The 17,399-nt window shown below is 37.6% G+C and overlaps 1 protein-coding gene across 1 annotated transcript in view; it reads left to right on the forward strand.

Moving 5' to 3' along the window:
* Window positions 1–17,399, forward strand: part of UBR5 (ubiquitin protein ligase E3 component n-recognin 5) — a 117,850-nt gene that overhangs the window by 67,938 nt on the left and 32,513 nt on the right. Inside the window, exons 26-38 of the mRNA XM_077748225.1 lie at window positions 2,002–2,153; window positions 2,570–2,665; window positions 2,988–3,111; window positions 6,770–6,867; window positions 8,101–8,249; window positions 8,782–8,873; window positions 9,903–10,049; window positions 10,144–10,262; window positions 10,345–10,471; window positions 10,560–10,689; window positions 11,992–12,152; window positions 12,267–12,506; window positions 17,001–17,124. Of these exons, the coding sequence (XP_077604351.1) occupies window positions 2,002–2,153; window positions 2,570–2,665; window positions 2,988–3,111; window positions 6,770–6,867; window positions 8,101–8,249; window positions 8,782–8,873; window positions 9,903–10,049; window positions 10,144–10,262; window positions 10,345–10,471; window positions 10,560–10,689; window positions 11,992–12,152; window positions 12,267–12,506; window positions 17,001–17,124 (1,759 nt within the window). The remainder of the gene's footprint in view (window positions 1–2,001; window positions 2,154–2,569; window positions 2,666–2,987; window positions 3,112–6,769; window positions 6,868–8,100; window positions 8,250–8,781; window positions 8,874–9,902; window positions 10,050–10,143; window positions 10,263–10,344; window positions 10,472–10,559; window positions 10,690–11,991; window positions 12,153–12,266; window positions 12,507–17,000; window positions 17,125–17,399) is intronic.

The raw sequence follows: 17,399 nt of genomic DNA on the forward strand, positions 1-17,399 counted from the left end.
CCCCTCATTTAATAATGAATTGACTACATCACAACAACAGAGTTGGGAGTTTGCAAGTTCAAGATGAGACTATGGTCTCCACTTATCTTCATTTTATTCTTAATCTACTCTAAGCTAGAGGTTGGAGAATAGCCCACCTATGTTTTTTGGCCTGTGCACGGTTAAATTTTTTTTTCTTTCTTTAAAATTTGAATGCCTTCAGATGAGCAGCTATGCTTCTAATTTGCCATTACTCCCCATTTCTTACATCTGACTGCCCTTTCCTCAATTGATACTGCCTTCCGGGCCCAGGAGGCATTGAGTTTGTGACCCTGATGTATGCATTCTTCTTAATAGGCCCCAAACATGTATTTATTTTCAGGTTATATGCAGTGCCTCTCAGTTACTGCTGATTTTTTTTTTTTTTCCTCTCTCTGTTTTGAGTAAGACACATTAGGGTACCAAGTATATATATTGAGCTTAATTAAAATTGTATTAGGAACATCACAGTGTGAACAGTCACCCTGGTGGGTGCTGTTAACTGGTAAGGAGACTGCCTTTCTTTGTGGGTAATGTCTTCGGACAGGGAAGTGACCTCGACTGACATAATCCCTATGTCCTTTTCCCTCCATATTCTAAAAACTCAGATTTCTAAATTGGGAGAGAGAAGATCTCAGAACCATAAAAGAATTAATTGTAGGTATTTTTTTTTTAAAGTGAATACTATAATAACTAATACATTATTTAAGACATTAAAATTTACTTTGCAGAATCTTCCAAAGATATGTTTCTGTTCCCAAAGGTATATCGTCATACATAAGCTTTTTAAAATAGATGTGCTCTTGAAAGTAGCCTCTAAAGGAAATTTTTGTAAAAGCTTTAGAAAATTTGTCCTTTTAAAATTGAAAGTGTATGAATATGGAAAAACACGTTTATCCTTGGATCACATAACAATTATAATTAGAAGATTCAAACATTTATAAAAATCTTTCTAAATTACTTATTTGTAGACCTATATATTATGCTCACCTGGTAAGGTGGTAGGTCTTTCACATCAGAGGAATGTCCTGTCTGGGGTTAAATCTGCATGGGAGAATGAAGTCCCTTATGTGTTGCCTGGCCCTTATAGTTGAATTTTTAGTCTTTATTCATTTAGAACCTCTAAAATTGTGGCTGATGGAAAGGATTTGCCTCAGATACTCTCTCTTAATTGCTGTTAGTTCATAATGTGTTAATTTTCTAGGCTTTGTAAGCTTTTATTGAGAGGTAATAGATTTTTATGCAGGTAGTTACCAGTTCCCCTAACAAGGTCTGTGTTTGTGATGATTTCCTTTTCTTTTTAGTGATGTGCACACCTGTGCAGTATTTTTTTTTCTTGCAAAGCAGGAGAAAAAAAATCACGCCCAGACATTAACAACACATTTTATAAGCTCCAGTTGCATTAATTTCCTTGGGATACAAACTGTACTGTTAAAAAATTTTTTTTTTCTTTTGGTATAAAAAAATAAACCTAAATTGGTCTTTGTTTTAAAAGTATTCACTGTCTGGACATTAGTTCAATTGTTTTTGAGATTACAGCAAAGGGATTTATTTAGTGGGCTAATAACAATATTGGTTTTGTGCTACTCAGTATGTTTGCTGTTGTCTATTATTAAACTTAATTCTCACTGATTATAAACAGGGACAGAAAATTTTTTTGTCTTAATGTTCAGCTGTTTATTTACCTTAATGTATGAAAGATTATTTTCTAATCTTCACCGTAAGTTTTGTTCCCTGTGCTTATTAAGTTTGTGTGGGAGCTTAATGTAGTGGTTTTAGTGCCGAACTGGGTACTAGGTGCCCCCAGTTCCATTTCTATCCCTCACTGACTTTGTGATTCCAGAATTGGCATTTGTACTTCACTTCCCTTGCCTGGAGTGTTTGCTTATAGAACAAACTTTGATCTCAGATGAGAAGTTCTGTGCACCTTTTCATTACATTTAGCCATGGTAGTGAGCTCTTATTTTGTCCATGTTCTTCTAGTTTGAGGTTACGGGAAATGATGAGACGTTCGTTGAGAGCAGCTGGTTTGGGTAGACACGAAGCCGGAGCTTCATCCAGTGACCACCAGGATCCGGTTTCACCCCCCATAGCTCCCCCTAGTTGGGTTCCTGACCCTCCTGCAATGGATCCTGGTAAGATCTGTTATTTTATTTAGTGTTTAACAAAACAAGGTCCTGAAAGAAAGGAAATTGAACATTTTAGTGGGATATTGAGAAATCTGAAGTATTTAAAAGCGTAATGAGTAAATTGTAACTAATTTGTTAAGATTTGGTTTAAGGGGTTTATAACTTAATTAAAATTCTAGAAGCTCTTTTATTGAAATACATATTTCTACACTGGCAAGAAGCTAACTAGTAATAAATACATCATAGTAAGTCAATAATTTAGAGGATTCCTTCTCTTCTGATTTGGAAAACAAGTTTCCACTTAAACCTCTATCCGATGTGACCTGTGGCTTGCAGAGAAAAGCCTTAAGGCCAGTTAAGAGAACATGTTAGGGATGTGTTGCCTATAATGATGTACATCCTGCTGTTCTGTTTACTGAAAGATGGTGACATTGATTTTATCCTGGCCCCTGCTGTGGGATCTCTTACCACAGCAGCGACTGGCACCGGTCAAGGACCAAGCACCTCCACCATTCCAGGTGAGGATCTGCACTGTTTTCTCTGCTTAGGCATTTGGGTTTCTACAGAGCCACACTTTATCTCAAGACTTTCCTTGGCTTGAGAAACATCTAATTCTCTGAATTAGATCTTCATATGTCAGTGAAGTTGTGGTGGTGTACGATCACTTGGGAATTGTAAAATGTGTTATGGTGTTTAAATTCTCTATAATTATTAGTTTATTGCTGATACTAGAATATTTTTCTGGTGGCTTATTAATAGATACTTCTGTCATTCCAGAATATTATTTCACTCTGTCTTGTTTACTCTGGTTTTGTTACCAATGGATCTGCTTAATTACAGGTCCTTCCACAGAGCCATCTGTAGTAGAATCCAAGGATCGGAAAGCCAATGCTCATTTTATATTAAAATTGTTATGCGACAGTGTTGTTCTGCAGCCCTATTTACGAGAACTCCTTTCTGCCAAGTAAGAAGTTTAATATACCCTAAAAAAAATTTATTTTTCTTTAATCTTTATTTTTGAGACAGAGAGAAAGTGGGGAAGGGACAGAGAGAGGGGGAGACACAGAATCTGGAGCAGGCTCCAGGCTCTGAGCTGTCTGCACAGAGCCTGATGTGGGGCTCGAACTCACATACCGTGAGATTGTGACCTGAGCCGAAGTCTACTGCTTAACCGACTGACCCACCCAGTCGCCTGTAATACACTGTACTTTTGATATGAAGATTTAGCTCAGCTCCTTTTCCTTTTTAAGTTGATCTTGCAATGTACAGACAAGTTATCTTATGTCAATTTAAAATAATTGATCAGAATCTAGCATTTATTCCTGCTGTAATCAACTAATCTCCCTTCACTGAAAGACTCTTCTGAGTATAATACAGTGTACACTAAATGAATACAAGCCAGTTTTACATGAGTTTGATTAGGAGGTGTGTGTTTGTGTATGTATACACACACACATGTATATCACACATATATATAAATCACAGCATAGTTACTCTCAAATGTGAATTCATAAATTCCATCACTGTCACCTGGAGAACTTCAAAAATTATACAGATTCTTCTCCAAATGTTGCACTAGCAACAGGTATGCAGGTATGACTCAATAGGTCTGGGATGGGGCCTGGAATTTGTATGCTAAAACTCTGGAGGATTCTGATGGTATCTTTGGAAATCTTTTTGGGCTTGCACAATCATAATGAGATTATGCAGTTGTTGATAAGTATTGTGTGGCAAGTGCTCACTAACCACTGAAAGAGTCTAGCTCTGCTTTCAGTGTGATTGTTTATGTTCCTTTACAAACTCATAATAGTAAGCATTTTTGTAAAAGCTCTGATCTGTGCCAAGTTCTACTTGGATTTACTCTTCCAGTTCTGGCAGTAGCCGTCTGGAGTAGGTAATATTCCCATTTTATATTTGAAGACATGGTCTTAGACGTTAATTAACCTACTCAGGGACACAGAACTAGTGAGTGGCACAGCTGGAATTCCAACCATTGTCCATGTCTTAATTCCGGCATTGAGACTCCAGGCATTCATTACCCTTAAGCTACCTCCCCACAATTTAAGTACAAGAAGGTGTTTTGAGTTTTTTATTACTAAGGGCAAGGAAATTTTTGTTTAATCTTAGGTCATAATGAACATAATTTATGAACTTAAAATGAATACTTTAATGAAGGCTACCCCCACTGGTAAAATAAGTCACTGAATTGGAAATAAGTTATTACTACAGAAGAAGCTTACTAATTTATTAGTGGTTTGATGCATAGACAAAAATGGTATATATACAAATACATTCTTTCTGTTTTAGAAAGGTGTATCTTCCTATTTTTATTTCCTCAGTTGCATTTTTAGTTTCTATTTTTGGTGTTCTTAAGGATATTATCTTTGTACAATTTGTTCAGTCATTTGGTGTTGTCTGAAAGTTCATTGAATGTTCTTAAGAATAATAATCCCTTTCTCTTTATTTATTTTTAATCCATTCTGCATTTCTGCAGTGCATTTCTAGTTCACCAGTCCGTTATTTTAGTGCCCTTTCAATAGTAGTTGCTTTCCTCCAACCCTTAATCTGAGAAAATACATGAACTATTTGGAAAATACATCATTCTATTTTTTTTAATGTTTTTAAATTAATTTTGAGAGAGACAGACAGACAGACAGACAGCAGGAGCAGGGGAGGGTCAGAGAGGGAGACAGAGAATCTGAAGACAGATTCCAGGCTCTGAGCAAGCTGTCAGCACAGAGCCCGATGGGGGGCTTAAAACCCACAAACCGTGAGATCATGACCCGAGTGAAAGTCGGACACTTACCGACAGCCACCCAGGTGCCCCACATCATTCTGTTAATAAGCTGGTATTATTGATTACAGCTTTGAAACAAATGAGAGGAAAGGCAAAGCTCTTTTGCTCTTTAGGTAATAAGCATATTATTGTTTGTTTCCTTTTTTATATTACAAATATAGAAGAATTTCCTGGAGTTGCTAATAAAACTTTCCAGTGGTTTAACTGGAAATTAGTTACCATACAGATGACTCAGTTAAGAAAGGTTCTTTGCATAATTGTATTTGGCAATATCCAGAGTACTAGGAGAATACTTCAGAGCATTGAATCCTAATTTGAGAGCATGGCTGTGATGCGGATGCATGTTTGTGTGTGATGAAGATGAAGGATTTTTTAAAAAAATTCATTATTTCCAACATAAGCATTCCGTGCCCCCCAGCTCCCTCCAATCTTAGGTGTGGGTGGTTGGAGTTTGCTTTAGTAATATAAGTTAAAGGAAGTAAATTTTGGTAAAATCCTCCTGGTTAGTAAAGATGTAGGGAATTTTATTCTCAACTAGCTCATTCTTACCTTAGCAGAGAGGCAGTATGTTTATTTATTTTTGAGTGCGAGAGCATGAGCAGGGGAGGAGCAGAGAGAGAGAGAGTGACAGAATCTGAAGCGGGCTCCAGGCTCTGAGCTGTCAGCACAGAGCTCGATGCTGGGCTCGAACCCATGAGCCTCAGATCATGACTTGAGCCAAAGTCAGACGCTTAACTGACTGAGCTACCTAGGCGCCTTCCAGCAGAGGGGGGTAGTACGAAGCTTGGGGAATAGGTAGGGAAAGAGTGAGCAACAGCCTAAAAATGGAGAAGTATAAACACTTTAGGAAACAGTGACACATCTGATTAAAAGTGGAGGATTGGAAGAGGAGAACAATAACCACTGAATCCGAAGAAGTAGATTAAAGCTACCACTTTGGTCTCTGTTCTTTGGCCTTAAGTCCTCAGATGGCTTTGGTTAGACTGAAATAGTATCAAAGTGGGTTTACAAGAATAATGATGTGATGGTGGCATATAAAAGGACTAAAATAGGCAAGAGTAGAGACTGGAGTTGAGGCTTTGTTTTTTTCTGTCTACCTGTCGCCTTTAGTATATGTGTTGCAATAAACTGAACCAGAAAATGGAAAAGAAAGATTATATGCAAGAGCAAAAAATTGAGTTAGAGGGTAGACTCATGAAGAATCCAGGTTTTCTTGTCTCAGTTTAAGCAAGTGCAGATTTTGGAACTGTGTTATCATCATAGAAGTGGTAGTTGTTTTGGTGGATCAGAGAGAGAGGCACAGGTGGTTGAGGACTACATTTTGGGAATTGCTATGGTTCTGGGAGGGAATAGAAATTCAGTGAAGAATATTGAAGGTACATCTTTCAGAGAAAATACATAATAATAATAATAGCTAACATTTATTGAATACATTTTATTTACCACGCAGATAAAAAGCTTCTAAATAACAATTGATTTAATCCTCATCATAATTGTATGAGATAGAGCCTATTATCATCCCCACATCTAGATAATATTAGTTTGACTCTAGCACCCCTGCTGATCTATTCTTAGTGTCACTAAGACCCAGAAAGGAGAGCATGGTTGAGAGAGAAAGGATTCTTAGAGAGAGGTGGCTTTCTTTTTTAATGTGGTAATATGAGACTAGAAAGTACCACCAGGGATTTTCTTTGAGTGGTAGGACATTATTTAATACAACAACAAAACTACTTTTTTGCTTCATCTTGAGCGTACATTTCTTTAGTAATCAAGAAAGAAAATAATTGAAAAGTAATGTGTTTATGCATACTTTTTCTCATTTTAGGGATGCAAGAGGGATGACCCCATTTATGTCAGCTGTAAGTGGCCGAGCTTATCCAGCTGCAATTACCATCTTAGAAACAGCCCAGAAAATTGCAAAAGGTAATTTATTACAAGTTTATTACAAGTTATTATCCTAAAAGAGTTGCTTATGTTTTAATTTGAAAAGGTTCTCTTCTACATATATAATACAGTTATTCAAGCCTAACTTTTTTTCATAATGAATAATTGAGTAGAAGCTAACAAGATAATTCGTGTGTGTGTGTGTGTGTGTGTAAAATTCGTGTTTGTACTTTTTTCAAGTATATTGTATTTTGAACTTTGTACCAAAAAACAGCTGGTATAATACGTTTTTAAATTATTAAAAAAAAATAGCATAATGGATAACATAATGACATTTTTTAAATGTTTGTTTATTTTGAGAGAAAAGAAAGAGAATTCCAAGCCGGCTCTGCGCTGTTAGTATAGAGCACAGTGCAGGATTTAATCTCCCGAACAGCGAGATTCTGAAATCAAGAGTCAGGTGCTTAACCAACTTAGCGACCCAACACAGATGCCCCATGACTAATCTTTTGAAAATAAAGATGGGTTACTGATAGAACCTGTCAGTGGTTGACTGGTGATAATGATAAACTTTTATAGAAATAATAGGCCGGATATCTTACTGTTCTTTCTTCTGACTTAGAATTCCTGCTTAATAGAAAACAGTAAGAGTAAGGAATATCAGTTCCTGCACCCAGCCTTTAAAAAGTGTAAAATTTATGTGACTATCTCTAATTTATTAAATAGAGCTAGAACTTAAATCTTAACTGCATAACATAGATCTATGTATTCACATGATGTGTGGTGTGTTGTTGTCATGTAGTTATGATATAATTACAGTTTGCTTTACTTTGCACCAGAATTGACTGGATTTCCTTGCATATTGACTCGTGTATCAGTGGGTTTTTTATTTCTATTTTTATTTTTTTTAACTTTTATTTTTTAAGTGTTTATTTTGAGAGAGAGAGAAAGAGCGAGAGGGACAAGAGTGTGAGCGGGGGAGGGGCAGAGAGATGGAGACAGAATTTGAGGCAGGCTCCAGGCTCTAAGCTGTCAGCACAAGAGCCTGATGTGGACTCGAACTCCCTAACCATGAGATCATGACCCGGCCAAAGTCAGACACCCAACTGAGCGAGCCACTCAGGCACCCTGTATATCAGTTTTTAAACTGAATATATAGTAGTTTTGATCTATATAGTGTAAATGTTAGAGCTTTTGCATTTGAGTAAAGCAGTAGCTGGTTGTGATTAAGGCTTTTCTTGGTGTGTGAACTACTATTCTTAATCTTTTTAGCTGAAGTGTCCTCGAGTGAAAAAGAGGAAGATGTATTTATGGGAATGGTTTGCCCATCAGGTACCAACCCTGATGACTCACCCTTATATGTGTTATGTTGTAATGATACCTGCAGTTTTACATGGACTGGAGCAGAGCACATTAACCAGGTAGACGAAAAATTTTATATTTCTCTGTATTTATGCTATCTTGAGGTATTCTTTGCTTTTTTCTCCTTTCACCATTACTAGAATTACAGTTCTATAGTTCTTAGCTGTGGAATTGTAAGTGTTATTTCCTTTCATTCTGAGTTATTAAATTCTCCATAGAAAAATACTTTTTATTCCCAAATAAGTGAGGCACAGAAGATGATCATTAAATTAGTTATGAGATACCACAAAAATTAGAAATCTTCATTTAGTAGTATAATTTGTTCCACAGCTCTTGATACAGATTTTATAACTGTAGTATCTTTTTGGGGGTGGTGATATGACTTATTTTTGCCCTACTGGTAATATTTGACTTCCATTTGTATATTATAAAATATATATTTGCTGTATCCATTTATAATTCTTTGTTTCCAGAGCACATTCGCTTTGCTCTGGTTTCACTGTAATGGATTTTAGAAAATATGAGAAATAATTAAGGTAATGAGACGTACATTATATTCTTCTTGTAAGAAATAAACCCTTCTAATTGTAGGATATTTTTGAGTGTCGAACTTGTGGCTTGCTGGAGTCACTCTGTTGTTGTACTGAATGTGCAAGAGTTTGTCATAAAGGTCATGATTGCAAGTGAGTACAATTTCTTTAATAATATAAACTACTTAATGTCATATTGGTGTATTAAAATAACCTGTACCAAGTTAATGTTTTAATTTATTATTCATAGGAAGCGTAAAGTTTTCTCAAGTTCTTTTTTAAAACAGTTTATGTATTGAAATGTGGTTCTTGATTTAAATAAAGTGTACCTTGAAATGGTTTTCATTTGCTTTTGTCTATATTCTCTAGCCAAAGTCTTAGTCTGTAGTAGGGACTCCTAGCAGGAATCACTACAGGTATAAGGTGAATAATGGTGACTATTTGGCCTGTGCTTTATTCTTAAAATGAATGTAATAACCTTCCATCCAGCAACAGAATCACCATGGCTAGTGTGTTAATTTTCACAGACATAAGAATCAGTAAATAGTCCAGCATGAACATTTGCAGTGCCTTGGAGGCTCAGCAGGGACATCAGCTATAGTTGTGCTGCAGATATGTAGATGTCTAACAGAGAATTGGTTTGTATAAACCATCTGTTGTGCTTTAAAATAAATGATTATACAGGACAAGTAGAAAATATTTATAGATATTGCATTGGTACTTATTTATGATTTTTATTAAAGTTTTCATTAAACTTTTATTAAGAACTTTGGCTAATCTGTTTTCTTCCTTATTTTAAACATCTAAAAGTGATCATCTGTTCATCGACTGCTTACTGAGTGCCGTCGCACACTGGGCGCTCGGGCAGTGGTGGACAAGAGAGCCTCTGTCCTCACGGGGCTTACAGTCCTGTCAGAGGATGGAAGCAAGAAACATCTGCTCAGAAGGGTTTTAGGGCTCGTGAGAAACACATAGGAGGACCACTTACACTGAATGGGGGCTCTTGGGAATTCAGGAAGACATTCTAGAGGAGGTGACTATACTCAAGTCATTACAAGATCCTTCTATCCAGGAGAGTTGCTCTGTAGACTTCATGCCACTAAGTAATACTTCTAGTCAAGTATGCCTTAAGGATTACACTTTAAATTTTGGTTTTTGTACTTGTGTATGAATTCCTTCTAGACTCAAACGGACGTCACCAACAGCCTATTGTGATTGTTGGGAGAAATGTAAGTGTAAAACTCTAATTGCTGGACAGAAATCTGCTCGTCTTGATCTACTTTATCGCCTACTCACCGCCACTAATCTGGTCACTCTGCCAAACAGCAGGCAAGTGGGGTTTTTTAGGACATAAGTTGAAAAACACTACACATCTGAGTAGCCCTCCCCCCTCTTCTGCTCACAACGATGTTCCATTTTGCAGGGGAGAGCACCTCTTACTGTTTTTAGTGCAGACAGTTGCAAGGCAGACAGTAGAGCACTGCCAGTACAGACCTCCTCGGATCAGGGAGGATCGTAATAGAAAAACAGCCAATCCTGAAGGTGGGTGAGTCTGATGGTTATGACCCGTATGAAAAGCATTTTATTTATTTCTGTCTTACCCACTGTTTCTTTTTCTGCTTAGATTCAGATATGCCTGATCATGATTTAGAGCCCCCAAGGTTTGCCCAGCTTGCTTTGGAGCGTGTTCTACAGGACTGGAATGCTTTGAAATCTATGATTATGTTTGGGTCACAGGAGAATAAAGACCCGTATGTATTCATAAAAAGGCTTTAGATTTATGTATTTCTCATGCTAATGTAGGTGATTACAATACATTGTCTTTCCTTCCCCCTCAAGTCTCAGTGCCAGCAGTAGGATAGGCCATCTTTTGCCAGAAGAGCAAGTTTACCTCAATCAGCAAAGTGGCACCATTCGGCTGGACTGTTTCACTCATTGCCTTATAGTCAAGTGTACAGCAGATATTTTGGTAAGTTCTTTGGATGTTTATTTACAAGCACATGAAAGGAATGTTTTCTGACTTAGTTTCCCGTCATTTTATTGATACAGCCTCCTAAGTACTGATAAGGTCTAATTAAACAGTACATTCAGGGGAATGAAATTTGGGAGGTGATTTAAATATCTCCGTTAACACACAAAATTCCTTTCATTCTAAACAAAAATTCTAAAATGTGCTAAAAATACAACAGTATATAAAAATGAATGGAGCAGTGTTCAAAATTAACCCAGTGCAAGTGTTTTTTTAAGTACTCTTTTTGCTGTGAAATTAGAAAAGAATATAAATCATAAAACCTGCTGATGAGGTTATGGGAAAAAGAACGCATTCAGACACTTACGGGGTTGGCATTGCATTTGGTATTCTTTTAGAAAACAATTGGCAATAATATCACAAGCCATAGGAATATGAGTGCCCTCTGGGGCGCCTGGGTGGCTCAGTTGGTTAGGTGTCCAACTTCAGCTCAGGTCATGATCTCACGATGCATGGGTTTGAGCCCCACATTGGGCTCTCCACTGTCAGCATGGAGCCTGCTTTGGATTCGCTGTCCCCCTCTCTGTCTGCCCCTCCCTTGCGCTCTCTTTTCTCTCTCAAAAATAAACATTTAAAAGAAAAAATTCGTGCCTTTTGACGTACCATAAATAATTTGTGATATAAGAAAAAAAATCATGTTACAGAATAAAAAATATAAAAATGAAATACTCGATGGGTCCAATAGTAGTAGAATGTTGAATCAAATTATAGCCCAGCCACTGGCTGAATTGTAAAGCAGCAATTCAGAAGTAAAGGTTATTTTAAGTAACATTTAAAAACTCCCAAATAACATGAAATTAGACGTGCTCTATAATTAACATGTATATGATAGATGATGCATGGAAATGAGACTAGAAAGTAACAATAATAATGGTTATGTGAGAAGATGGGAATATGAATTTATAATATAAATAGCTGAAACGACTTTGCTTTCAATATGTACCCTATAGTGAGAGAAATTATTCTTTCTGATTTGATATATTTGTTATTTTTCTATGTGTGATATGCACAGAACAGACTGGAAGGAAGTCAGACATTTGAAGCCTACTGTAGGTCAAAGACTTGGTAGGCATGTGGCATAAATTAGTCACTGATACTAGTCACTGTTTTGGTTATATTTATTTTGAGATTTTTATTATGAAATGGTAATATTGAAAAAGTGTTAAAACTTTTTACTTTATAAAATGTCCAAACATCTTAAGAGATGTCTCAGCATTAATAGAGTGATTACAATTTTTAAAGCTTTTAGATACTCTACTAGGTACACTAGTGAAAGAACTCCAAAACAAATACACACCTGGACGGAGAGAAGAAGCTATTGCTGTGACAATGAGGTTTTTGCGTTCGGTGGCAAGAGTTTTTGTCATTCTTAGTGTGGAAATGGCTTCCTCCAAGAAGAAAAAGTAAGACATCTTTTTTGATTTGAGCTTTTATATCATTTTACACACATTTTATTAAATGATATTGTGTGTATGAAAAGATTCATAAAAGATTCCTGTTTTTTCCTTTTGCTCTAGCAACTTTATTCCACAGCCGATAGGAAAATGCAAGCGTGTGTTCCAAGCGCTACTGCCTTATGCTGTAGAAGAATTATGCAATGTAGCCGAGTCGCTGATTGTTCCTGTCAGAATGGGGATCGCTCGCCCGACTGCGCCTTTCACCCTGGCGAGTACTAGCATAGATGCCATGCAGGGCAGTGAGGAGTTGTTTTCCGTGGAACCACTGCCACCACGACCGTCATCTGATCAGTCTAGCAGGTACTTTTCTGCCTGGTAACAGATTCCGATTAATTCTTTCTCTGGAGATGGTCATGTTTGGCTAAGCACTCCGGCTGTGGCCGTGATAATTTGTGTAACAAATGGTAAAGATTTTACTGTTTGAAACCTGTGAGAGGACTTTAAAAATTACACATTGTGTCTACACATATAAGGTAATAGACTTAGAGCTGTGGGTTTTATTTTTGGTTTGGAAAAGGCACTATTTTTATTATGTCAATAAAGGAATCTGGTAGGAAAGTTGAGACTTCTGGAGACATACTTCCTGCCTGGGTTAGGGGACAGCTTCTTAGTCTCAACAGCCACCATATTATCTAGGATAGAGCTAAAACAATTCATTAACTAAATGTTTCTAGTTAATAAGATTATTTATTTTTAAATCTTCCTCATTTTTCCCATTGGTAACTAGACTGCATGCTTGTTGAGAGTCAGAATGTTTAGAAACTGAAATGTTTTGGTGTCTTTTAGCACAGTGATTGATGATATATGCATGCAAATTTCTTGGGGATTTTATTAAAACGCAGGGGCAGATTTTGGAGGTCTGGGTGGGGCCTGAGGTTCTGTATTTGTTCTAAACTCTAAACTAAAGCCAGTGGTGCTGGTTTTGGGGTCCTACTTTTGAGTTGCAAGGCTATAGTGATCTTTAGCAAACGTTTGTTTATTTGGCTTTCTCATGTCTGATTTTGTTACTATGTGTAATTGTAATGATGTTTAATAAAGATCTCTGGGACTTCCTCTTCTTTTCTGGAAAACATCTCTGTGTTATTAAGGAAGGCCTGCGTTAGTATATTTAGCACACCTTACCTAGACTTCATTCCTGGGTTTCATCTGAATTGATGTGTTCACTGTTCTCATTATTCCATGTGCCAGTATGTGTCCCAGCTTTTCCTTTATTGTCAGGTCTCCTAGGATACCCTAAAATCTAAATCCAGGTTTGTCTGTCAAAGCCTTCTCATGGTAGCCTTGTCACTGAATTACTTTCAGGATTTGCTGGAAGTGGTTACAAATCAAGCTACATATTTTCAGACTTGCTAAATATACCCCATTATCCAGCGATTCTTTACTCAAAATTTGCTTGGGCGCCATATGATGGCTCCTGAGCCTGATACACTGTGAGGAGCTCCCTGGCTACTTAAGTGGTATTACTTTGTGTTTACGTTCCAGAACATAAACACTTTTTATCTGTTGAATAGATTTTTGGGGTGATCTCCTTTTTAAACAGTGCCCATCAGCCTGTTCTTACTATCAAGATTTTTGTGTCCCTTTGCCATGCTTCACAGGCTATTTATTTCTTCTTAATTTTTTAATTTTATTGTATAGCTTACTGTCAAGCTGGTTTCCATATAACAGCCAGTGCTCATCCCAACAAGTGCCTTCCTCCATGCCCATCACCCTTCTTCCCCACCCCCATCAACCCTCAGTTTGTTCTCAGCATAAGTGAAGACATATGGTATCTGTCCTCCTCTGCCTGACTTATTTCACTTAGCATAACACCCTCGAGTTTCATCCACGTTGCTACAAATGGCCAGATTTCATTCTTTCTCATTGTGGAAAGGCTATTTATTTATTTATTTAAGTATTGTGCACTCTTCAGCTCTCCTCTTCACTTTATCCCCCTAGATTAATTCTTGAGTCAGTCTGTCATGTCTTCCCAGAAGGAGATCTCATTGAATCATCAAGATAATAGTGTAATGTTTTCTACAACTGTTGATATATTGTAAAAGTCCTTCGTTATAATGTGGTACAAGCACTCTTGTAAGGGTGTATTTTGATCAGTGTTCCAAGCATGTCTTAAATAAAAGTACACACTTGTCTCTGCCATTTCCCTTGTGTCCGGTGGTAGATGGTATATGTCACTCCACTGAATGTAAAATTTTGAGTTTTGTATTTTTGCTTTTTCTGTTTCTTCCTTTCATCTCTTTAAAACTCTAAACGTCCTTACTAATTAACCTGTTTGTTTCTCTATCTCCATGCCTTATACAAAAACTCTAACTGAAATTTTAGCATGTATTAGGAACTTTTAGCATTGTAAATGCATTACCTGTTTTAATCTTCCCAATAACTCATAGTAACCACTATCATCCTAATTTTAAAAGTGAAGAATATGAGACTAAGGTAATTTGTCTAAAGTTGTACAGTAATTAACATTTAAAGATATTTGGAGATACTTCTAGACAGCTATTTTCCTTTTTCCTATATTCCTGAATATCAGATGGCAGAGTAGGGGGAGATAGTTGCTCTTTGGTGCTTATTGAAAGTGTTGAGGCTTTGGATTAATCATCACAAACTCCCCATACCTCAGAGCGTAAATTGCAGTCTTCAACTTTCATGAGCACAGGTTTGTAATTTGAAATTCCCTGAAGAGGGGCACCTGGGTGTCTCTTTGGTTAAGTGTCTGACTTTGGATTAGGTCGTGGTCTCACAGGTCCTGAGTTTGAGCCCCAGATTGGACTCTGTTGTCAGCATGGAGCCTGCTTCAGATCCTGTGTCTCCCTTTCTCTATGCTCCTCCCCCGCTGTGCTCTCTCTCCCTCTTTCAAAGATAAATAGCAACAACAACAACAAAAAGTTCTCTGAAGAGACACTTTTCCTGCCCCCCTCCAGCCATGGCTGATACAGATAGGCAAGTCTCTCGAAATCGGTTGCCCTTTCCCAATTTAAGTTTGGCTCTATGTATGAGGGGGACCGAAGAGGAGATTTCTGTGATGGAACTTCCTATCTTGCTTTATACTCCAGACTGTCTCTTATGAAAACTGTGGGTCCTTGGAACCCTTCTTGCCTAAGAGGCACCAGCAGATGCCTTTGGTGTTAATGGTGGCACCACTGTTCTCAAGCTTATTCAGTACAGTTGCTTCCCTTTATCACCAGGATAGTTGTGCTTTGTTTCTTAAATTTATCTAGTACATTTAGGTGTTCTACACCAAGAGGGATGTCTCTTCAGTTTGGCAAATTGCTAGAACTAGAAGTTCCCAAAACTTGGGAAGTATTTTAACAATCCTGTTAGCCTGGGCTTCAGGACTGTAGTTGTGCCAGGAAGTCTAGTGGGAAAAAAGTTGAGTCGTGGTATGAAGAAAACTGGGGGATATATTTTCGATATTATTAGTGTTATACATACTAAGTACATAACTCCGTACAGTTCTTTGAAGGGACAATAGATCTTGTAGATGTCTGTTCTAGGGTTTTTTGTTGTTGTTTTGTTTTGTTTTTTAAGGAATACTTTGTGGCTTTACACAGTGTTGAGTTTTATTTTTTTAATACTGGAAATATTGAAATCTTACGTTGGAAATACCCCTTTTATCTCTTCAGATTTTCTTTTAGCTTCCTCCTATGTTTTGTAATTGGCTCTGTGAAGAACGAGTTACTTAAATTTCTAGTATTGAACACCATATTGAGACTACTTCTGTGTTTGAAGGTAGATTGTCTCAGTGGATTCTTCATGCATAACTGGTTTGATTCTTACTTCTAAGAGCAGCTGAAGTGAGGAGAGAACAGGATCAGTGTAAACACCTTTAAAGGTCCTTTAACATTTTTTAATTTGTAAATAAAGGACAATAGTAAGTCACAGGATTATTGAACAACCATCTTCTGATCTCTGACCTGCATTTTAAGATGCATTCTGTCATTCTCCCCTTTCTTTTATAATGGAGGAATCAGTCTTTTCTTGGCTATTTATTAAGGCAGATTTTTAGGAAAGTGGAATTTTTTGGCTCCCCAGTTTTTGTTATGATTCTATTTTCAAATTCATACTTCTGTTGGGGCGGGGGGATGTTTATTTTTGAAAGAGAGATAGTGGGGAAAGGGCAGAGAGAGAGAGACGATGGATACACGGAATCCAAAGCAGGCTCGAGGCTCCATGCTGTCAGCACAGAGCCCGATGCGGGGCTCGAACCCATGAACCGTGAGATCATGACCTGAGCTGAAGTCGAACACTTAACAGACTGAGCCACCCAGGCACCTTTCAAATTCATACTTTTAAACTAATGCTTTTCCTCTACACACAAGCCAGTGGTTCATAAGCTGATGCAGAGTAGATCATATCAGATCTCTTCAAATAGTAGATTACTTGTAATAAGTGTACATTATTACTGCACTTTGTTAATGGATCAATGCTGCTGTCGGAGCCTGTACAAGTTGAGGACTGTTGGTATTGAAAGCAGCAGAGAAGGAAAAGTATTTCCTGGGGAGCATTTCACTGGGAAGAACTCGTGCATTAGTATGTGCATTAACAAATATGAAATGACTTACGGAAAAGCAGAAACACTTCTGAGATTTCTGTTAAATCTCTATGGTAAAATTCATTTCTTTGGAGTCCATATTTTCTGATCTGCTATGGATTAATTATTGTTGGTTTCCAGGGAATTTTTAGGTGAAATTTAAAATAGCTTCCTAGCAAGTGGGTCATACCGAGTGACACTGAGAAGCATTTAAAGTGTGCCATGTGGCAGCACTGTTCTCATACGCTCATGGTTCTCCACAGCTCCAGTCAGTCTCAGTCTTCTTACATCATCCGGAACCCACAGCAGAGGCGCATCAGCCAGTCACAGCCTGTTCGGGGCAGAGATGAAGAACAGGATGACATTGTTTCAGCCGACGTGGAAGAGGTGGTTGTAATCGGTTTTTTTGTTTGTTTTGTTTTTTTTAATGTTTTATTTATTTCTGAGAGAGAGGGAGGGAGGCAGTGTGAGCAGGGGAGGGTCAGAGAGAGAGAGAGAGATACAGAATCAGAAGCAGGCTCCAGACTCTGAGCTAGCTGTCAGCACAGAGCCTGATGAGGGGCTCGAACCCACGAGCTGTGAGATCATGACCTGAGCCAAAGTCGGACGCTTAACCGACTAAGCCACCCAGGCGCCCCTGTAATTGTTTTAATTGTGGTAAA

The sequence above is a fragment of the Crocuta crocuta genome, unplaced genomic scaffold (genome assembly GCF_008692635.1).
Source record: "Crocuta crocuta isolate KB4526 unplaced genomic scaffold, BGI_CrCroc_1.0 scaffold39, whole genome shotgun sequence".
Classification (NCBI taxonomy): domain Eukaryota; kingdom Metazoa; phylum Chordata; class Mammalia; order Carnivora; family Hyaenidae; genus Crocuta; species Crocuta crocuta.